At 40.9% G+C, this 23,316-nt stretch overlaps 1 protein-coding gene across 1 annotated transcript in view; it reads left to right on the plus strand.

Moving 5' to 3' along the window:
• The first annotated feature begins 267 nt into the window (after nt 1-267).
• The window catches only part of cpm (carboxypeptidase M), a 35,762-nt gene continuing 12,713 nt past the window's right edge, over nt 268-23,316 (plus strand). The window contains exons 1-5 of the mRNA XM_041781171.1: nt 268-397; nt 6,870-7,043; nt 10,282-10,379; nt 19,379-19,551; nt 22,242-22,338. Coding sequence (XP_041637105.1) covers nt 6,878-7,043; nt 10,282-10,379; nt 19,379-19,551; nt 22,242-22,338 — 534 coding nt within the window. The 5' untranslated portion in view covers nt 268-397; nt 6,870-6,877. The remainder of the gene's footprint in view (nt 398-6,869; nt 7,044-10,281; nt 10,380-19,378; nt 19,552-22,241; nt 22,339-23,316) is intronic.

Here is a 23,316-nt window from a genome sequence, read left to right on the forward strand (position 1 = left end):
ATTTATTATAATATCGTGTTTTAGCGGGATGTATAAGTTAGCTTAAACGTGAATTCGCTAACATTAAAAGTCGTTTGTGTGTGTTAGCCGTTAAACCGGATGAATCATCGCTCTGTTTCATTCATGAACCTGTTGAATGTGTGTTTGAGCCCCGCACACACTCACACTGACAGACACTCTACTCAGTAAGCTCCACCCCTCCCATAGCGCCAGAGGGAGACCCGGTGGTGAATAAGTAACGTTCATTGACAGAGAGACGGACAGGCAGAGACAGACGGACTGTTTAAAGAGTCTCTGCTCAGGAGCGGGACTCTCAGCTCCCTACCCGGGTTTCTGTTCGTGTTGTTCGGATTAAAAAACACACACGGAGCCGGTAACCGACCAACAGCGGAGCCAGGTAAGACCTCTGACCGTGTGGACTGGTCTCAGTGTGGCTGATTATCGATCCGCTATCAGCTGCTGCTGGAACATTCCTCCGCCGTTAATCAATGATGGAAGTTTTCTGGTGTTTTAAGATTAACTACAAGTAGAAAATGTGACAATTTCACCTCTAAATGTTTCTTTTAAAGACTTTCTCGTGCTTTCATTGAAAACACAGACATATTTAGTGCTAAGCTGGTCGAAATTACTCTTATTTTAAAGTAAACTTCAGTTTATCGTAGTTTTAAGTCCATGGTTGTTTTCCACATCAGTGCTCTGATATTTTACGTGTTAAAACTGAAATTAGCAGCCTCATCCAAAAATACACTGGCGTGTTTTCTCTAGGAATCAGCCAAACCTGAAGTTATTCTAAAAAATAAGTATTTAAATTAATCACTTAAGCTCCTCAAAGCAGCAAATGTGTTTTTTTTTAACTTGAATCATTTTGGGGGAAAAAAAAAGTTTTTTTTTTTTCACAAAGAAATCACATTAACCTCTTTTTAAACGATATTTTTAACATTCTGTTTTTTTTTTTAACTTTATCATAAATGGAACTGCAGTTAGTTTCAGCAGCATTTATATTTGTTACTTTAAGAAAATACAATAATAATGTTCTAAATAACTTATGTCACATACAGACTCCTTGAGTCCTTGAGCAGTGTCTTGAAGGACCAGCAAAGAGGTTTCTGAGTACGCTGAAGAATTTCAAACGTCCTTTATTTTGTTGAAAGACTGTTTTAGGACAAACCTGTGGTCCCCGGGAAGATTAAAACGGTCTTTGAGCAGGTTTGGAGGGTTCTTAGGGTCCTTGAAGAACTTGGAGGACCATAAGGGCATACTAAAGTGGTCCATGAGAAGCACTGATCATCAACTGGTGGCCCAGGGGCCAAATCAGGCCCCCATAAGCTTTCTGTCTGGCCCCCAGAAGATCATAAAATTGAGAAAAGCAGGAAAAGAAAATGTGGTTTTAAGAGAATCTTTTAGCTTTAAATGTCTGCAGCTGTTAAATCCACCCCAAAAGCAGTAAATGCTCAGATAGTTCTAGAAAGAGTTCACATTTGATCTGTTTACACAGAAATTCACTTGTCAGCCATTATTAGTAAATATTAATAAAATGTGTCAAAATTGGCAAAAATGGCGGGTTAAAGTGGCAAAAATGGGTTAAAGAGTGGCAACAATGAGCGATTGGCATCTAAATGGGTTGTGGAGTGGCACAAAGGGACAAAAACCTGCAGGAAACGCGGTGAAAAGAGGTTAAAATGAGGCAAACCATAAGTATAACACAACAAAAAAGGGCAACAGGTATATAGAAGTATATAAGTATATAAAAAAATTGGTTAAAAGTGGCAAAAATGGTGAAAAAAGTAATAAAAAGTGGCAAAATATGGATAAAGGGGTGGCACAAAAAGGATAAGACAGGCAAAAAAAGTGGTTCAAAGGAGTTAAAGAATGGCAAAATATTGGATTAAAGGTGGCAAAATGGTGCAAAAATAGCCAACGACAAAGTAGTAAAAAGGCAGGAAAGTGGGTGATAAAGTAGCAAAAAGTGGCAAAAATGGGTAAAAGGTGGCAAACTGGTGCAGGAATGGCAGAATGAAGCAGTGAAGTGGTGAACAGTGTCAAACATGAGTTCATGTTGGTGCTAAATCAAAATTGTCGAGGGTCCATTCTCTGGGATTTTCAGGAGCCTGGTGAATTCTCTGGGTCTACGGCATTATAGATCGGGATTGATCTCACTGGTGATGCCTAAAAATTTCCTGCATTTTGAAAGAAAGTACTAGTCCGGCCCCCAGAGACTCTGTCAAGACGAAATCTGGCCCTTGTGCAGATGTTCTTGATGACCCCTGCTTTAAGTGGTTCTTCTAGGTCTCGATGGGATCTAGAAGATGTTCAAGCAGTCCACGAAAAGTTTTTTGGGTTCCCTGAAGAACTTATGGTGTCCTTGTTTACTAAGGGGGTAGAAGGGTCCTTGAGGATGTTTAGGGGGACTTGAATGTGTTTCGAGCAGCATAGAAGAGGTTTTTAGGTTTCTTAGAAGAACTTGAAGCATCCTTAGTTTGGTTGTAGGACTATTTTAGGACTAACTAATGAAGATTGAAAGGGAGCAAGTTTTAGAGGTCTTTAATGTGTTCAAGGGGCTGTGAAAGAGGTCTGTGGGTATCTTGAGTTTGAGAACACAGAAGTGGTCTTTGCGAAGCTTCAATGGTCCTTAAAGGAGGTTAAGGGTATTTTGAAGGTGTTCACGTGGTTTGGTTTCCTTGAAGAACTTATGGATTCTTGATGTGGTTTTGGACTTCTTTAAGATGAACTATTGATCCGTAAGGGGGTAAGAAGGGTCCTTGAGGAGGTTTAGGGGGGCTTGACGATGTCTGAAGCATCATTGAAGAGGTTGTTAGGTTCCTTGAAGAACTTAAGCATCCTTGATGGTGTTGAAGGACAAAGCAGTGGTTTATGTGAAGATTAAAGGGTTCCTTTAGGGGTATTGAGGGCGTTCAAGGGTTCAGAGAAGAAGTTTTTAGGTTTCTTGAAGAACTTGTAGCATATTTCAGGAAGTTATATGACCAAGTGGTGGTCCCTAAGGCCCCAAAAACATCCTTGAATGTGTCCAAGGTGTTACTGAAGATGTTTTTAGGTTCTTTGAAGATTTTGGAGCATCCTTGGTGTGGATATAAGACAATTTAAGGCTAAAGTGGTGGTCCATGTCGAGGTTTTAGGGGTCCTTTTGAAATTTTGAAAGGATCTTAAAGGTGTTCAAGCAGCCATGGAAGAGACGTTTAGATTCCTGTAAGAATTTATAGGGTCCTTGATGTAATCAAGGACTATTTGAGGACAAAGTGGTCCATGCAGAGGTTAAAGGGATCCCTGAGGAGTTTAAGGTAATTTTAATAGTGTTTGAGGGATCATGGAATAGATCTTTTGGTTCCTTGAAGAAAATGCTGGGTGCTCACCATGGTTCTGGACCTCATTAAGTCAATGAAATGGTCCTTAAGGGGGCAGGAAGGGCTCTTGAGGGAAGGGGTTCTCTCATGTGTTTCAGCAGGAGTTTATATCCCTGGAGGAATTGGCAAGGTCCTTTAAGTGGCTGTAGGACCTTTTTAGGGTACAGTTTTAGAAGTCCCTTTGGAGTTTAAGGTGGTCTTAAAGGTGCTTGAGGGGTCACTGAGGAGGTTAATTTGTTCCTTGAATAACTTTCACAATCCTTGATGTTGTTTTAGGACTATTTGAGGTCAAATCAGTGGTCAATGTCGAGGTGTAAGAGGTCTTTGAGGAGGTTAATGGGATCTTGAAGGGGTCACTGAAGATGTGTTTCGATTCCTGGAAGATTTTGTTGGGTCCCTGATGTGGTTGGAGGACTTCTTGTTGACAAAGTAGTGGTCCAGGTAGAGTTTAGAGGGGTCCTTGGGGAGTTTAAGGGGGTTTTGAAGGTGTTCAAGGGGTAAAAAAGGAGGTTTCCAGATCCTTGAAGATCTTGCAGCATCCTTGATGTGGTTAGATTATTAGAAGGCAATGCCAGTGTCTCTGAAAAGCCACACAAGCATTATGGATTTATTTTCAAATGAATACAGCTGAACTTGATATTAGTGCAAAAAGTCGGTTCAAGTTTAGCCTATATGAAATGTAAATCTGAATTTTGAAAAGTAGTGCAAGAATCCCAGAGACAGGAATGAAGCAAAGGCATAATGGACGGTGACTTACAGGAAGAACATATTTTAATGCTCATTCTAAAACCTCGCCTTGTACTTTCTACAGAAATTTGCAAACATCTGCATGAATCACATGCAAAACATGGTGTCTATTCAAATCATGAGGTTGATGTTGAGTAAATAAGAGACCAGACTTGTTTTAGAGGAGGCTGATTTGTTTTAAAGCTCTTCAACATCCCATTTGTAAACCCCTCTGACTGTGTGGGCTATTATCTCTTCAAGTGCCACTGAAGCACTCACTGTAAACCAGCCAAACCAGTAAGAAACCATCAAACCGCAGATCAAGTTAAAGGTGATGTTGTGTCTCAAACACGGTTACATAATCCTGTCTGTTTACTACAGTGTTAAACCCAGAGGCATCTTTTTTTAATCAAGGTAACACCAGATGATGTGTCAGTGAGTCAAAATGCTCCTACAGTGTCTGCTGTTTTCTCAAAGCTAGACTGTGGCATTAAAAGTGAGGGATAGTAGTTTTCAGGGCTGACACTGATACTGATTATCAGCAGTTTATGAGTTAGCAAGTAGATATTTGAAAACAGTTTATCAGATACACCGCTAAAGAGCAGGAGTGCCTGATGATAAGTGATGTGCATGTAGAAATTCAGCAGTGAGATTACAGCAGCCATCAAAAACTGGATAAGAATAATTAGCAAAGGGGAGCAGGTGGCCTAGTGGTTAAAGGCGCTCCCCATGTACACGGGTGGCCCGGGTTCGAATCCGGCCTGAGGCCCTTTACCACATGTGTCTCCCCCACTCTTGACCCTGTTTCCGACTCCATCCACTGTCCTCCTCTATCTAGTAAAGGCCCAAAAATGAACCTTAAAAAAAAAAAAAGAATAAATAGCAAAAAGAAAAAAATAGTGGTAGCTCTATCAACACTAGACACAGAGTCTACTATGCTGGCTGTAAGTCACTTATATCAGCTGCAAAAATTGCTTTATATCTGTAAATATTTTGGACTTGAAATAAGATGATATAGGCTGATATAAGCTAAACGTTTTGGCCTAATGGAACATGTAAATATCAGTCTATATCAGCTGTAAATATCAGTCTATATCAGCTGTAAATATCAGTCTATATCAGCTGTAAATATCAGTCTATATCAGCTGTAAATATCAGTCTATATCAGCTGTAAATATCAGCCTATATCAGCTGTAAATATCAGTCTATATCAGCTGTAAATATCAGTCTATATCAGCTGTAAATATCAGTCTATATCAGCTGTAAATATCAGTCTATATCAGCTGTAAATATCAGTCTATATCAGCTGTAAATATCAGTCTATATCAGCTGTATATATCAGTCTAATTCAGCTGTAAATATCAGTCTAATTCAGCTGTAAATATCAGTCTATATCAGCTGTAAATATCAGTCTATATCAGCTGTAAATATCAGTCTATATCAGCTGTAAATATCAGTCTATATCAGCTGTAAATATCAGTCTATATCAGCTGTAAATATCAGTCTATATCAGCTGTAAATATCAGTCTATATCAGCTGTAAATATCAGCCTATATCAGCTGTAAATATCAGTCTATATCAGCTGTAAATATCAGCCTATATCAGCTGTAAATATCAGTCTATATCAGCTGTAAATATCAGTCTATATCAGCTGTAAATATCAGTCTATATCAGCTGTAAATATCAGTCTATATCAGCTGTAAATATCAGTCTATATCAGCTCTAAATATCAGTCTATATCAGCTGTAAATATCAGCCTATATCAGCTCTAAATATCAGCGGATATGAGCAGTGAATATCAGTCTGTATCAGCTGTAAATGTGGTTGTATGTTTGAATGAGTTTGTAGAGTTTTTGGCAGGACCAGCAGACCTATGTCGGTAGAAGTCCTTTTCTCTGTTCATCCTTTTTCCTCATCTTTGGATTGTATTTTTAATTTTAGGTCTTAGCTACATTCATTCATCTCTATTGATAAAAATCATTTTATTCATATAAAATACTGGTAGAAATCCACTGTCATGCATCCGTAGTTTCAAGGATTTTGTTTTTTGTTTTACATAAAGAAACAGGTGAAATATAAAACACAAGTCGAGTTCATAATTCTTGCTGACAAGTTAATACACAACAAAATGTAGACGGTGACCTTAACCTGTTTGTTAACTTTTTAAACCTCTGGATGGTTGACAGCCGTGATTACAGATTAACACTGACGGCTCGAAATTCCTAAGCAGAGGAACACTGAGCCGGAACGTGAAGAACGTGAAGAACATACAGTACCAAGGATCTGCGTACAGAAAAGTTTGATGGGAATCACGCCCCTCTGCACGTGCAGCCAAAAAAATGTAAATGATTTAGTCTTTGTGTCCCCACACAGCAGCGCCGTATCTTAATTAATCGGTCTCCATCCGCTGAAGAGTTTAATTTAAAAGTCGCCCTCCACTTCCCCAGTTTCTGGATGAGCGCTTCTGTTTCTATACAGCTGTTAACGCTCCCATCTCACTTCCCAGCATCCTCTGCTCCAGATAATTGCTTTTTTTATGAGTTCGCAGCCATCCTCAGACACACAAAAGGCTTTATCGAGCTTCCGTTTCATTTCCTCCTCACGCTGCATTGTTCCATTCAGATGCAGTGAAATAGGACTTTAACCCTGCAGATCTTTTCATTATTGATTAATCTCTAATTATGCTTTCTGCTAATCGACTGTGAGGCTGCAGGATTTAAATAAACTTTAACTCCTCCCAAAGATCTTCCAGCAGCACTAACTCTGAGTTTTCCCCTCCAACAGGTGCAGCAATGTCATCTCTCCTCCTCTTCCTCCTCCCGCTCCTCATCCTCCACGCTGCCTGGACGCTAGAGTTTCGTTATCATAATAACCAGGAGATCCAGCAGTACCTCCTCCGGACCAACGCCTCCAACCCCGACATCACACACGTGTACAGCATCGGCCGCTCCGTCAAAGGTAATGGCACACCTGGTTTCAAAATGACCGGTCGTAATTTGAGACTTTAAGAATGTGTCATCCACCAAGGATTTGAGCCATAATCCTAATCCTGTGATTAGGATTAGCACATCTCATAATTATGACGGACTATCTCATAATTACAGCGAAGATCTCATAATGACGAGCTGTGGAAACACGCCTGAGTCTGTCACTTCTCAGGAACTCCAGCCACAGATTTTCATATTTTATTTACCCTCTGAGCCCTCTGATGTCTTTAACTACTTAAAGCCTTTCCTGGATTTATGGCCTTAAAAAGCGTATAAAACATCAACCCTGTGGTGCACAGTCAGGCTTTAAAAATCCCTTTTAAATGAAAAAAATAAACTGAAGTTTAAACTCAAATTTTATGTGTGACATTGTTAACTATAACGACTAAGACTTTTTTGCACAAACTTGTTCTCCCAACTCTTAGGAAAGTGAAAAAATAATCATTCTGTGACATAAAGTCTTTAAAATATGTACATATTTACAAAAACAATCCTTGCACTCTTTTGAATTGCCTGATTATGAGTCATTAATTAAAGCACTTTCTGTCTGCAGAGACACAGAGGGCCACATCGCAGACTCTCTGTCTCTTTAGGTCCACTATGAGCCGTTCAGGCCGTCTCCTCTGTAAAGACATGCAAAGCATGACATGACAATGGGACAGCCTACTGTTGGTTGTCACAGCCCATATGACAACCATTATAGGAAAACAATAAGGTGACTAATGCTAAGCTAGCAGCAGAAACAACAAAAAAGTGGATTTAAAAAATGGATACTGGTGTGGATTCAATCTTTAAATACCCAGAAAATCACCCCAGTTCCAGTCCGGCTAGAGAGAGCTATGAAGGCGTGGATGACAAAACTGAAGGCTTCCAGAGGGAAAGAATTAAGTGGCTACGATTTATGGTTCAGAAGTTGTTTAACTTTTTGTAACCTGTGTCTCCTCTTTTCATATCTGACAACCTCAGTCTCAGAGGGTTTACCAAAGCCAAGAGGTTCCCCATTTATGTGACTGATTACACTAAAAGTCTGTCTGAAGTCATCTCAGGTGTATTCCTGCTATCAGCAGCACCTCATCCCAGAGCTAATATAGGGTCTGTTAATGGCACAGACTGTTCTCTTTAAGGCTCTAGGCATGCTCTGCAGAAAAACTGTCACAGCAGCCTGACATGGTGAGCTTCTTTTTAATCAGGAACATGCCTTCAGTGTTTATTTCATCGACTAAAGATGTTTTTCATGAGAAAGACTGGACTAAGTAAATATAGACCTTTGATGACTAAAATTAGACTATGCTTGGACTAAAAATGAATGCAAAAATTTGACTAAAACTTTAATTGCATTTAATGGACAGACTAAGACTGAGGCTAAAATAAAAAATAGCTGTCAGAACGAACACTGGGTGACTCTGAACATAGTTAGAAATGATAGTTGACATTTAAGTCAAACAGAAACTTATTTTTAAGGTTTTTGAAGTAACAGGTTGCCCCATTTACCTGTTTTTCTGTCCTCCTCCTCCTCGGTGTGTTGCAGCTGCTGTCAGATGGCTGAGATACCTGAAATCCAACAATTTCCACATATCTAAAAAATACAATTCCTAGTTTAGAATTTAAATAATGTGCATAAAATTGCATGCTATTTATGTGGTTTAATTTCCTTTTTATGAATGATATTGCATGGGCATTGCAGAAAGAGAAAACGAAAAGAGCATGTTTATTCTGGAACATGATGATGACTTTTTCCGGACTATGTGGAGGCCTCCTTCATTGTTTTAAGTATTTTTCAGCAGAAATTAAATTGCTTTACTTTAATAAGAAAAATTGACCCTGGTTTACCACATACTGGGTTTCTGATTGGTGCAGATTCACCAATCATAAAGTCCCTCTCATAGCAACCACTGCAGACTTCTCCTGGTCCAGAACTTTCTGATGTAAACTGATTACGAGCTGCAGCAAGCTAACTTTCTGCCTCCAGGATACGTATCATCATCATTTACCATCACGAAAATATTCTATAAGAAAGCTACAGAGAGCCTAAACATATAAGCATGTCTAATATTTTAGTGAACAATGAAAAAAAAAGATTCAAATGATCCAAATGAGTAATTTAGGTTGATGTACACTTAACATCTCTTTTTTTTTGCCATTATTTCTCTAAAATACCCCTGGCTGTTCATGATCCCTTAAATAAATCCAAATCTAACCAAACGTGTCTGTTTGAGGTATTAGTGATTTAAATACTTGGTTTCTCATACTGCGTTCCTCCTGACCCGGCTCCTCCACACCTCCATGCCCACAGGGATGATGCCTGACAGGTTCCATCTCTGATATTGGTCACTAGGGCAACCATGACTCACGGTAACGGGCGTGTGTGAGTCTGTAGGTGTTGTGATCACATAACGAGCCTGTAAACGGTTGTTAATTAAATCTGGGGCAGATTAACCTGGTTTATCACACACTCACACACACCCTAATCTGGGCTAATCCAGGACACCAGCTGGCTCCTGTCCAAAGTGTGTGTGTTGATGTGTGCGTTAGCTCGTCTGTCTGCAGCGAAGCATCGCCGCCGCCTTCGTCTCGGGCTGCTGTTATGACCGGTGTGGCGTGCTGAGGCGTGCAGAGCTTCATTCATTCATTCATTGGTCTAAATAGTTACTGTAGTCGTAATCCCATTATGTAATAAATGAGTCATGTCACTATTATTTCTGATTCACCTTTTACTTCTCTAAACTCTGCTGACCCATTTATTTGTTTCTATGCACACTTTTGGCTTCTTCCTGACCTTTTCCTTGGCAACAGGGAACTTATTGTTCAATGTCAGCTCCAAGGCCGAGCAATACACCAAGTTTTTAAGATATACTATTGTTTTTTCAAGTGAGATTAGACAGCAAGACAAAGTCGATTTTTATTTATTTTTTAAATGTCTGTCAAGCCATAATGCTCAATTTAAACAAAGTTTAAAGTACACCCCAAAATTCACTTACTGTGCAGCCTAAATGGGGATAAAAATCCAGTATCCTGCTAATTAAATCTCCTCCCAAGCCATAGTTCACCAGAATTTTCCCTTTGTTCTGTTATATTTCTGTATAGGGCTCAAACAGCACCATCTTTTACTCTAATTTTACATTCATTACATTTCCTCAGCAGATACGCCCAGGAACATAACATCTAACTTTTCTGACTGAACCCATCATCTCCGCTTTCTTCTCCCTCAGGTCAGGAGCTCTGGGTGTTGGTCCTGGGTCTCAGTCCCCGCCATCACACCGTCGGCATCCCAGAGTTCAAATATGTGGGCAACATGCACGGAAATGAGGTGAGACAACACAAACGCACACGAACACAAGAGGACCCCTCCCTTTAGACAGGAAGTGGGACTACAAAGAGACTAAAGAGATCAACAAAAGGCATTCAGGGGCAGATACACTCCGTACACACTTTGGTGTTCAGCTGACCGGCTCAGTGTGTGTGGTGATGTGTGCGACTCTGCTGGAAACGTCGGCTGAGTCAACATTAAAATATCTGCCCAGTGTAATAAACAAATCTTTGAAAGCAGGAATAACTGACAGGAGAGACTCTGCAGGAGAAAATACCTTCATGATTTCAGTATAGAAGCATCCTAACGGCTGTTTTTCCCACTGAGCTGAAGTTGGTTTTAAAGGCGCTTAGGCAGTGGTTAACATGTTATGTACAGTAGACGGTGATTATGCCTAAATCAGGCCAAAATGGGTTGCACCTGTGCTGTAATGTGGGGCACATCTGGGATACCCCACTGGGGACCAAACCAATTTGGCCCTCTGCTTCCAAAAAGGCCTCAAATGGGTTAACCCAGATTAATGATGACGGTCCCATGATGGGCAGCACACAGGGTTCATAGTGTAAGGGAAGGGTTTATTTATAGAGCGCTGTTAGACCAGTCACTTCCTCATTATCAGCGTACATTTGGATTAACAAATCACAGCTAAACCAATCCAACTGAATTAAACAACATGCATTAATAAAGCCAGTTTGCGATCTTTCTTTGGAATCGCTAGTTCTAGCTCTATATGACGCTCATCTGAGCACAAGCACCCATTTCATTCTGCAAAATTGAAGTCCACCTGACTCAATAGGTTGTGTTTGCTGGGATGTGCGTCCACACGATGTAATTCAACATTTTTTAAAGGTCACATAAAAATCACTTTTTCAGGCTTTTCTAAAAAAAAAAATATATATCCCTGGCCTGTCCACAGTCCCCCCAAAGAATCAGAAAAATCCACCCCCCCCTTCACTGACTTTCAGAAAATATGTGCTGATCTCAGATTTCCCCTCATGATGTCATGTGGGGAAAAAAGTTAGCCCCGCCCCCAGGTTCGGTTGGCTCTCCCCGCTTAGATGACAGTTCCACTCTCCTCTACTGATTCTCCTCTCAGCTGAGTGGAGGATCAGGAGAGCTGCATCCATTAAGCCACATCCATTTCATGAGAGGGGCGGAGTCAGGGGTGGAGTCAAACAGCTCAGTAGCATTGAAAGCCACAGAAACAGAGGGTTTTTAGACCTGCAGAAATCCAATACTGGAGGGTTTTACTGCAACAAACTTCACAGGCATGTTTTGGGGACCTCTGAGACCGATATAAACTTGTATTAAAAGGGTAAAATATGTGACCTTTAATATACAGTGCTTAACAAATTTATTAGACCACCACCCAAAGTAAGGTTTATGCCATAGCTGCCCTGAATTAACAGCATTGGTAATTACCAAAATCATTTTTTATGTTCCTGCAATGGTTAACTATCCATGAATTTTCAAATGTACTGATTAACAAAAAATTGAAAAAATAGTAAAGCACATTAGTATTTTTGATTAATATGTCAAGTTATAGTTATTTACTTGCATTCCTGAACAGAAAAATGAGTTTTAGTGGTTGAACGTTATGCTTGATTCATTTCTGACTTCTCAGAGAAGCCCAGTGAGCTGGCTCAAATTTCAGTATAAAAAGGTGAATTCAGTTTGAAATTCCTCATTCCTGTTCAAAATGGTAAAACATGGAGAGCTCACTGAAAATGAAAGAGTCAGCATTAAAGCACTTCATGATGCTGGATGGTCTCTGAGACAAATATGACAGGTGGTCTAATAAATTTGTTAAGCACTGTATAGGATGATAAAAAGAACTTCGGACATAACCTGGCACCACTCCAGCTACCGTCCCGACCTTTGCTGCTCATTTCCTCTCTGAACTCTCCATGGACTGATCTTCTGCCGCCACAGAGCTTATGTTTGGTGTCAAATCTCTGAACTTGTCACTTCCTGTAGCACTTCATTAGAGGGTTTGGGAGCTGATGGTACAGAGAGAAACTGTGGCTGCTGGATGAATCAGGCTGTGACAGGAACGATTCGTTCCTGGAGATAACTGTAGGGAAGACTTCTTTTATACTGGGAGATAGCAGTGCTGTGTGAAATCAGATCTCACTCTGATTATCATTTTAGGACACCAAAAGGGAAAAATAGACATTATGTGATCCATTTTAGGCCAAGAAACATCAAAACTCTCACAAAAAAGGCATTAAGAAGACCCCAAACTGTCCTGTGCTCAAGTTAGAGCATTAAATGTTAGACAGAACATGCACAGATTAAATCTATGGTAAAGGAAACTTTGTGCGACCTCTGACTAGCGTCCAGTTGCCGTAGCGACATCCTATTCTTAAACCGTCCTCTGCAAGTGTGTGAAAGTGAGTGGAAATGTCCTTAAATAGACAAGTCACGCCACACACACTCAGCAAACAGAGTCAGTGGAGTGTGTCGGGTCAGAGGAAACTTCCAGAAAAAGGCCTTTTCACCGAGTCTACACACAAAAAAAACACGACAACAGCAGGAATGAAGCCTCAGTGGAATAGTTGAGAGAGCGTGGACAGAGCATTTTCTGTTGTGTGAAAAGTTCCCCATAAGTAAATATCTGTGACTTACTTCCTGTTAGGCTGACAGACAGACACATGGTGGGGTTGTTTTTACTTCCTAACTGAAGAAACTGTCACTTTCAGCTGTGAAAAACCCACCAGAGAGGAGCTAAGCCTGATTTATACTTCAGCATCTGCATCATCAAACACCAATCTTAATGGATTTTATAATGTGGGATTAGCAGTTTATCATGATGTTTCTATCTTATTACCCTTCATCATTTGACCTTTCATTATGTAAAGATTTCCAGATGGCTCAGACGGAATACAGAAGAGAAGGAGCAGACCAAAATTCATAATTTTTAGTGATAAAACGACATGAATTTGTCCAGATTTTGACCGCCGCCCACGGTCAAACATCGGGTCATAAGGTTCCACCCGTAGGCGTGAGCATGAATGCTTGGACCCGATCTCCACGTCTGACCTCAAGCCTTAGCACTGAACCCTCTCAGACTGAAACAGCATCAGATGTGGAGCCAAAGAATCCACAAATAATGGAACACGTTAGCATGATCTCACAGCGGACAGCACTGAAATCCACCAGGAACATGTAGCTCGCCTCTCGCCCCGGTACAGCTGGGATCGGCTCGAGCTCTTCCCATGACCCTGAACAAGATAAGTGGTGTAGATATGGACAAGGCCGCCCACAAGGTCGGATACAGGGGAGAGCTTTCTGGGGCCTATGGAGTCAGAAAAATCATGGTCTATTGTTAAGTTAAGCTGTGATAACTCTATTTCATTTTTAACCTGAATAATAATCACTTCTATCACTGCACCAAAAATTAACTCTATCGTTTTTGGTAGAATATAGCCTAATAAAAATGTAAACCCCTTTTAAACCAAAATTCCCTTTTTTGCTAATGTTGACAATGTGCAAGGGCAAACTCACTAAAATATTCAGAAAGTAATGTCAGAATTCATACTTAAGCCACGATGTGCACAAATGTCAGGATGCAAAAGGAGAAAGAAGAAGGAACTAAAATACCTTTAAGGGAAAATGAAATAATTTGAGGGAAAAATAAGAAAAAATGGGTCAGAAAATGGTTGGGAAAATGGTGAAAAGCAGTTAAAAACTGGCAAAATTGGTCATAAAATGCAAAAAATGGGTCAAGAAAGGCAAAAAAGTGGCAAAAATGGGTGGGGATATTGTTGAAGGTGGTTAAAAATTGCAAGATGGCTGAAAGGAGCAAATTGGGTGGGAAATCAGGGGAAATGGGCAAAAACTTGGTGGAGAAAATAGTGAAACACAGTTTAAAAGTGGCAAATTTATTTAAAAGAAACTGACAATGGGTCAAGAAAGACAAAAAAGGGGGAAATGGCTGGAAATCTGGGGAAGGGCAGTAAAAAAAACGTCAAAAAGGGGTTGAAGTGTCAAAAATCTGTTAAGTAAGGCAAAAAAGTCACTTTTAGTCAGGACGCTAGCACCAGTGTAACTGATCCAAGACACATGCACTAATACAACTGAGGAGGGTCCATTCTCTGGGTTTATCAGGGTCCATTCTCTGGTTTATCAGGGTCCATTCTCTGGGTTTATCAGGGTCCATTCTCTGGGTTTATCAGGGTCCATTCTCTGGTTTATCAGGGTCCATTCTCTGGGTTTATCAGGGTCCATTCTCTGGGTTTATCAGGGTCCATTCTCTGGGTTTATCAGGGTCCATTCTCTGGGTTTATCAGGGTCCATTCTCTGGTTTATCAGGGTCCATTCTCTGGGTTTATCAGGGTCCATTCTCTGGTTTATCAGGGTCCATTCTCTGGGTTTATCAGGGTCCGTTCTCTGGTTTATCAGGGTCCATTCTCTGGGTTTATCAGGGTCCATTCTCTGGGTTTATCAGGGTCCATTCTCTGGTTTATCAGGGTCCATTCTCTGGGTTTATCAGGGTCCATTCTCTGGGTTTATCAGGGTCCATTCTCTGGGTTTATCAGGGTCCGTTCTCTGGGTTTATCAGGGGTCCATTCTCTGGGTTTATCAGGGTCCATTCTCTGGTTTATCAGGGTCCATTCTCTGGGTTTATCAGGGTCCATTCTCCTGGTTTATCAGGGTCCATTCTCTGGGTTTATCAGGGTCCATTCTCCTGGTTTATCAGGGGCCATTCTCTGGGTTTATCAGGGTCCATTCTCCTGGTTTATCAGGGTCCATTCTCTGGGTTTATCAGGGTCCATTCTCTGGGTTTATCAGGGTCCATTCTCCTGGTTTATCAGGGGCCATTCTCTGGGTTTATCAGGGGTCCAGACAATCCTGTTGGCGAGCCTGGATATGGAAATACCTTGGAAGACTGTTGAGTCTTTTTTATATTTCCTAGGTACTGATAGACCGGAAAAACAGGATTTTTGATTTGCATTCCACATTGGGAATGCTGTGGCTCAGACTTCCACCATGAGAGTCCACATATTGATATGTTTGGCGTCGCCAGCTTGGACGCTAGGTTTTTATTACTAACACCGACTACTACACCATCTTTTAGAATTTGAGACTACATTGTTTTTGCAGTGTGTTAATTAGCAAGAACAAATCTTCTCTTCTCTTCCAGCGATGTGATGCATTCAGGAAGGATGTTCATTCGTCCTGCTCTTCCTCTCCTGTTTGTATTTTTCTTGAAAGCACGCATCGTTTAGACGTCTGCTTCAAAATAGGAAACCACGCTGATTAGCTGAACAGCAACAATGGAAGCAAACGGCGTCCGCTGTTCTGTAGAAAATCAAACCCTTAGAGGCAGAGTGAGAGGTCAGATTGGGTGAGGTTGGTCTGTTAAAGTTCATCTCACTGACAGAATCAAGCTCAGTGAGTAGCAGTTTGCCGTGTTGTTAATACAATTACCTGAGCCTCCGTCTGTTGGTTTGACCGATCCGGTTTGGTCAGTGGAGCCAGATCAAACAGAGCGCTGTTTGAACAACGCTGATTTGAATGTAAAAGCGACATGACTCGTTTCTGTTAACCAAACAGGCAGACTACTAATTTGAACCTTTCTGTAATCTGCTCACATCATTACAGCAGATCCTCAGAGTCACTCTGAGGCCTGTTGGTTATCAACGCTGGAGCTGTGTGGAGATATCAGTCAGATTTACATACTCCATACTGCTTCTGTCCTCTACATTTGAGATTAATGCCCATTCACAGAGAGATCAGCAACAACAATATGATTCCTATTAATTGAATGATGAAATGTCAGAATTGTCATTGGTTTTGAGGAGCTTTAGCTCTTAAAGGTTGAGTCTTCATGATTTGATCCTGATTTTCTCTGAAGCTACAGTCATGGACGAAAGTATTGGCACCCTTGGACTTTTTCCAGAAAATACACCATTTCTCCCAGAAATTGTTGCAATTACAAATGTTTTTAGTATACATGTTTATTTCCTTTATGTGCATTGGATCAACACAAAAAATCTGAAGAAAAAAGCCAAAATTGACATAATTTTACACAAAACTTGTAAATTAGTTGGACATAATGATTGTCCCCCTTTTAAAACTGTGGGTAAATCATTTTATTTCAAGCATGTGATGCTCATTTAAACTCACCTGTGGCAGTAACAGGTGCTGGCAATCTAGAAATCACACCTGAAGCCAGTAGAATATCTAAAAGTTGACTCAACCTTTGTGTTGTGTGCCTGTGTGTGTCACACCAAGCATGGAGATGAGAAAGAAGAGCCCAGAATTGTCTGAGGACTTAAGAAACAAAATTGTGGAAAACTATGAACAATCTCAAGGTTACAAGACCATCTCCAGAGATCTTGAGATTCCTTTGTCCACTGTGCGTAATATAATTAAGAAGTTTACAACCCGTGGAGCTGTGGCTAATCTCCCTGGACGTGGACGGAAGAGAAAAATGGACAAAAGAATGCAACACAGGATAGTTAGAATGGTGGATAAACATCCTCAAGTCAACTTCCACACAGATTCAGGCTGTCCTGCAGACTCAGGGTGCAAAAGTGTCAGCTGGGACCATACGTGGTCATCTGAATGAGATGAAGCGCTATGGCAGGAGACCGAGGAGAACCCCACTGCTGACAAAGAGACATAAAAAAGCCAGACTGGAGTTTGCAGAAATGTACCTGAGTAAGCCTCAATCCTTCTGCACCACAGTACCTACAGTCAAACATGGTGGAGGTTCAAGGATGTTTTGGGGTTGTTTTGCTGCCTCTGGCACTGGGTGCCTTGACTGTGTGCAAGGAATCATGAAATCTGGAGAATATCAAAAGATTTTGGGCCGCAATGTAGGGCCTAGTGTCAGAAAGCTGGGTCTGTGTCAGAGGTCATGGGTGTTCCAGCAGGACAATGACCCCAGACATACCTCAGAAAGCACCAAGAAATGGTTGGAGACAAAGCTGGAGAGTTCTGAAGTGGCCAGCAATGAGCATGATCTAAATCCCATTTAACACCTATGGAGAGATCTCAAAACTGCTGTTGCAAGAAGGACCCTTCAAATCTGAGAGACCTGGAGCAGTTTGCAAAAGAAGAGTGTTTCAGAATTCCAGTTGAGAAGTGTAAGAAGCTTGTTGATGATTGTAGGAAGTGATTGTTTCAGTTATTTTTTCCCAAGGGTGTGCAACCAAATATGAAGTTGAGGGTGCCAGCCCATTTTTGAGTTCTGTGTAAAATTATGTCAATTTTGGCTTTTTTTTTCTTCTGCTTTTTTTATGTTGCTCCAATGCACATAAAGGAAATAAATGTGTATACCAAAAACATTTGTAATTGCAGCAATTTCTGGGAGAAATGGTGTATTTTCTGGAAAAAATTCCAAGGGTGCCAATACTTTAGTCCATGACTGTATAGCCTGAATGATGTCCGCCTTTTTATCAATCAATCAATCAATTTTTTGCACTTATTGGTGCTGGGTTGCAATCGAACTTGCTGTGTGACCCCTGTTTCTGTGGGCCGAGTCTGTCTGAGCCCAAAAGCCGAATACTTTTGTCCATATAGTGTTTATGGCCACAACTTTAAGATTGATCAGCGAACTTTACCATAGATGTTGATGGTTCCCAGAAGATAAATCATCCTGAAGTGATCCTTTGATTCCTTTAAACACCACAATCTTGCAGTGCAAGATTTATGTGCTCTAGTAGATGAATACTTTTGATGTTATCTCATAGATTTATGGATTCTCCTTATTTTTAATGGAAAGTCATAGTCCCCAGAGGGGGACTCATCATTGCATAATTCCAGCCTTTCCTGTCTGACAACAGTCACGTTCACTTTTTTTTGAGTCAGGATTCACCACAAATATTGGACTGATTGAGTCAAGTCTGGAAGAAGATTTATGGCCCTCAGGCTTTCCTTTAACGGCACAGTGATTTTGACTTTAGGAGAAATTTCCCACAGCAGTATGAGGGGTTAGAATAAAACTTCTGTGGGACATTCATGGTCACCAGAGGATGGCTGCTTTTGATGCTCAGCTCAGTCATGTGGATTGCCTTCATTTGTTTTGAGAAGTCATGGTCTCGAGAGGATAAATACTCACGTCTTGTTAATTTTTGGGTGGATTGTAGGGAGTTTTGTTAAGACATTTATGGGATTGAGTAGGGGAAGTCTCGCACCGATAGTCCCCAGAGGATGAATCCCCATGAGCTGACCCTTACTTTTCTGTGGAGTTCAAGTTTTAGTTTTAATAAAAAAATGAAAAATATTGGGTGGATTTCTATGACATAATGTCCTCTCATAATCCCCAGAAGGTAGACTGTCATGACTTGAAACAGAACGTACTGAGTCAGTGGTTTTCAGTGAAAGTTACAACAGTTCAGCAGGTACTCATGAACCTTTAACAGTCTTTAATGGAGTTGTTTTCCTGGATTTCACTGACAGATCCAAAAATGCACATACCAGGAGGTTCACTCTTAAAGGTCACAGGTTCAGAAGCACAATAGGCCTGTTGTAGTGCGACGGTAGAGGAGCAAAAACAGCGAGGCGGTTCAGACGAGCGTCTCAGGAAAACAGAACGATGTCCGGAGGCTGAGCTAGTCCTGACATGTGTGTGTGAGTGTGAGGCAGCTGGATACACACACCTTTCCCACCCTTCTCTCTTTCTGCCCCCTGAGGCGCACATTCATTCACAAAAGTTTGTCTTTTTATTCCCTCCCACCCATCCAATCAGCCTCTGACTCGTCTGCGGATTACGTTTCGATTCCCTGCTGACTCACAGCATCGCTTCCTCTCCCGTTGGTCTCCACCAGGAGGGAGCGCGCCGGCGCATCCAGCAGAGAGACGTCTTGATAAAAATATAGGGGGAGAGGAAGTTAGGGTTCACTTCTCAACACCAGACTTCTGATCACTGTAACCTTTCAAAAATAGATCAATATTTCTACCATTCTACCCCAACTAAAATAAAAAATGCCCCCTTTTATTTTCCTTTTAAATGCATTTTTTAAAGCTGTTGTTGTTTATGTTTTTAGGTCCTTGGCCGGGTTGTTCTGCTACATCTAATTAACGACCTGGTCAGCGGTTATCGTAACAACGAAAGCTGGGCGGTGCAGTTACTCAACAGCACCCGCATCCACATCCTGCCGACGATGAACCCAGACGGCTTCGATGCATCAGACACAGACTGCATACTCAGCACAGGGAGGTACTGACACACATTTAACATGTAAAGATTCAGCTACGATTAGTGCTGCAGGATTTGGTAATAATGAGTGAACAATACTGCTATTTATAATTACAATTACAATATAATTCATAAATGGGATCATGGATCAACCTGCTTGGTTGTCAGTGAAAATTCAGAGAATAATGGCAGTTTAGAAGACTCTATTTCTCAACTCAAAACACAAATCCTTTTTTTCTTTTTTTTTTACCCCTTTTTACTCCCAATTTTTCCCATTTTAACCACATTTCACCATTTGATATGCCCAGTTTTGGTACTTTTCTGCCAATATCTACCAATTTTTTTCTTTCTCAGTTAACCCTTTTTTGCCCGTTTATAACAATTTTTCATCCCATTTCATCAGATTTCCACCAATTTTGCAAATCTAAAGCCATTTCAGACACATTTTTGCCACTTAGACCCATTTTTATCTAATGTTTGCCACTTCGGACCCATTTCTGCTACTTTAAAAATCCGACTTCACCACCTTTTCCAACATTTTTTTGCCATTATTAACCCATTTTAGCAACTTCTAAACCATTTTTATTCTTTTCTGACAAAAGGGATTTACATTTTTAAGAAGACACAGATGAATAAATAAAGATATTTGTTTCTTTGGTAAGTGTGGCTATTATTCAGGTCAAATATAAAATTTGGTTTTCACAGCCTAACTTTATAATAGACAAGGATTTTGCTGACCTCCATAGACCCCCAGTTTGGCTGGGCCCCAGAAAGCTCTCCCATTTATCCACCTAATGGACAGGCTTGGTTCATGGCCGTGTGCAACCACCGTCAGGTACAGTGGGGGTCCCCGGTCTCTGGCACCTTAATTTTGGGGGCAGGCTGAAAAGGTTGAGAACTCCTGCTTTACAAAATGTAATACTTGCACTATTGTAAACTACTTCAGGATTTTTCGTTAACATTTCAAGTACGACTGAATCCAAAAATAATAACAGTCATTTAAGGGGTTGTGTAATTGCAGTCTGAGGTTTCTATTGTGATTGCAACTAGATTTATTATGCAGCACTAATTAAGACCCACTTTAATGTAATGTAGCATCACTGCATTGCAGCGTGTGATAACTTGTGCCTTCAAACACTACCAAATCTTTCTACAGCTTCTGTTCTTAAAGGCAGTGTAGTGGAAACAGGAACAAGGCTGCCAAAGTCTTTCTCTGGTGGACTGTAGCAAGCACAGAACCAGCTACGGATGTTTAGATTGCTTTTAGATTGGTTTTAAGTAATAATTAGGACTGTCAAACTATTCAGTGTTTAATCTTGATTAATCTACAGATATCCGTGGTTGATCACAATCATTCATCAATTCAGTCAAATTGAGCAATTATGCTCCTTCAAACTGGTGTTAACTCTAGTACTGAGTATGTTTGCCTCATGTAGCAGCACCAAAAAGTCATGTGATGTACTGTTGATGTAAGAAATCTAGAAACAGCAGCTTTAAGAAGCTTCTAGGCTGTTAAATGCATGCCAAACATGGCTGCATACAGGGTTAGAGCGTCTGTGTGCCAGCCAAATGTCAAAACAGACTTAAGAGACCTGAGATGACAATCATGTAGCCGCCATGTTGACTGTAGACTAAACTCTGCGACGCTCCAACGCCCAAAACACTCTGATAGTCAGGAAACCAGACTGGGTGTAGATCAGTATCTACAGTCAGTGAAGGCCTCTGAGTGTCTCATTAGAAGTGTTTTGACTTGTGCTAATGTAGCGTGTTTAAGTGTGTTTGTGGGTCATTGTGAGTGTGTTAATCTGCTCCCTTACTGAACGGCAGCGGTCTGAGCGGCGCTTTAAACAGCCGCCGTGAGTTTAGATCTGAGTTTTGTTGAAAGAGAGAGTGTCAGAGGTCAGCACTTTCCACACCGTATAAGGAAGCGCTCCTCTCTGCCCTGAATATCAGAATGTTTCTCCAGTTAGGGGGAGAAATCAGCATTTAACCTTTGGTTTTTGATCATAGATATTTATTTCTTCATCTTCATTGCCTTAAAGTAGCACTGATGGTTCCTGGCAGCATCCTTGGCAAATAAGTTCTAACTTCAAGCCTTGTTGGGTTTATATATGACTAAATTTAGCATTCTTTATAGGTTTTATACCAATTAATACATCTGATCTGATGGCTCTTCTAATATTACTGCCTTTAGCTGATCTTTTTTTGTTTAAATACATACTTTTACACCTAATCTGACCCTGAAAAGGTCTGTGCTTCTGTGACTGTGTTGTCAGAAGGTAATATTCTCTCATCAGCCTTGGCAACATCTCCTAAAACATCCTCAGTGGAGTTTAAATCTGTTCTGTGCCTCTGCTGTTTAAATAAAGGCACGCTTACTTCCTGATGACGGTTAAAGGATCATGGGAAACTTTATTTTAACACAAGTGCCTTGCCCACGGGAGCATCGGCACCAGCTGACACTTCTCTCAGACCCTTTTATTCACCCACAGATTTCCTATAAACATCTTTAAAAATCGATTTACAAAAGTTGGAAGGAAGATTCTGCCCACTTGTGTATCTGAAAATCAAAAACATCAAATGTGCGGTGATGTCAGGAGAAAAACAGGAAACATTAAGAAGCTGTTCCTGCTGCCGATCATTAACACAGATTTTGTCAGTGTGTTGGTGATTCTGTTAAAGGTTAATCTCTGTTTTTTCTCCTGTTTCAGGTATAACTTTAACGGCATCGATCTGAACAGGAACTTTCCGGATGCTTTCTCTGGTCTACGTAAACAGCAGCCAGACGTGGAGAAGAGGGAGGCAGAGGTCGGTCATAAATCATACTCAAGTTAAACACTGTTCATAGAGAGGTCCAGTTTTATTGGATTTTATACTTGTACAAAATCCAATAAAACTGGACCTTGCAGCATTAGGAGGTCCTCTTTGTAAACAGGATTCAAGAATACAACAGGGATTAAATGTATTAAGCTGCAGAGCTTCATTTTTGTCATAAAACTAGGAAAAAGTTTGAATATGATGCAGAAAAAGCACATTTGTGTACGAAAATTAGATGGCAGGAAAAGAAATGTTCCTTCCTGATAAATCCTGCAAAAAACTCACCAAGCATTCTCCATGCGTGACCCAGGACGGCCACTTTTACCAGATTTTCTCCCTCATAGTAAATTCATTCATGAAACAAAAATGGTGGCTTGCTGTTTAGTAAATCCACCTTATGGAGTGTTATTTTTTATGAAGAGTTCAGAACAAGAAGTAATCAAAGGAAGGGGATGGAGCTGAGTAATATCTCTGGTTTCTACTTGAGCTGGAAATGTCTAGTGGGGCCACATTAGGGGGGATGAGGGGGTGGGGCATGTAGGCTCTTGGATATGAGGTACAGCGACAGAACAGCAACTTCCTGTAGAAGTTCACACCTCATTATGTTGCTGCCCCTCACATTTCCAACATAGACATATCAATAAATTTTTCTCCATCCATCTTCATTTGTTTATCCGTGACTGGGTAGCAGACTAAGCAGGTCCACCCAGACGCCCCTTTCCCCAGCAACACCTTCCAACTCCTGCTGGGGGATCCTGAAGCATTCCCAGACCAGACAGGATGTGTAATCCCTCCCACGCATTCTGGGTCTTCCCGAGGTCTCCTCCCAGCCGGACGTGCCCAAAATACCTCAATGGGTGGTGACCAGGAGGCATCCTGATCAGATGTATGAATCATCTAAACTGGCTCCTAGGAGCAGCAGCTCTACTCCTAGCTACCTCTTGATGTCTGAACTCCTCACCCTAAATC

This window comes from Cheilinus undulatus, linkage group 23, assembly GCF_018320785.1.
Source record: "Cheilinus undulatus linkage group 23, ASM1832078v1, whole genome shotgun sequence".
Classification (NCBI taxonomy): Eukaryota; Metazoa; Chordata; class Actinopteri; order Labriformes; family Labridae; genus Cheilinus; species Cheilinus undulatus.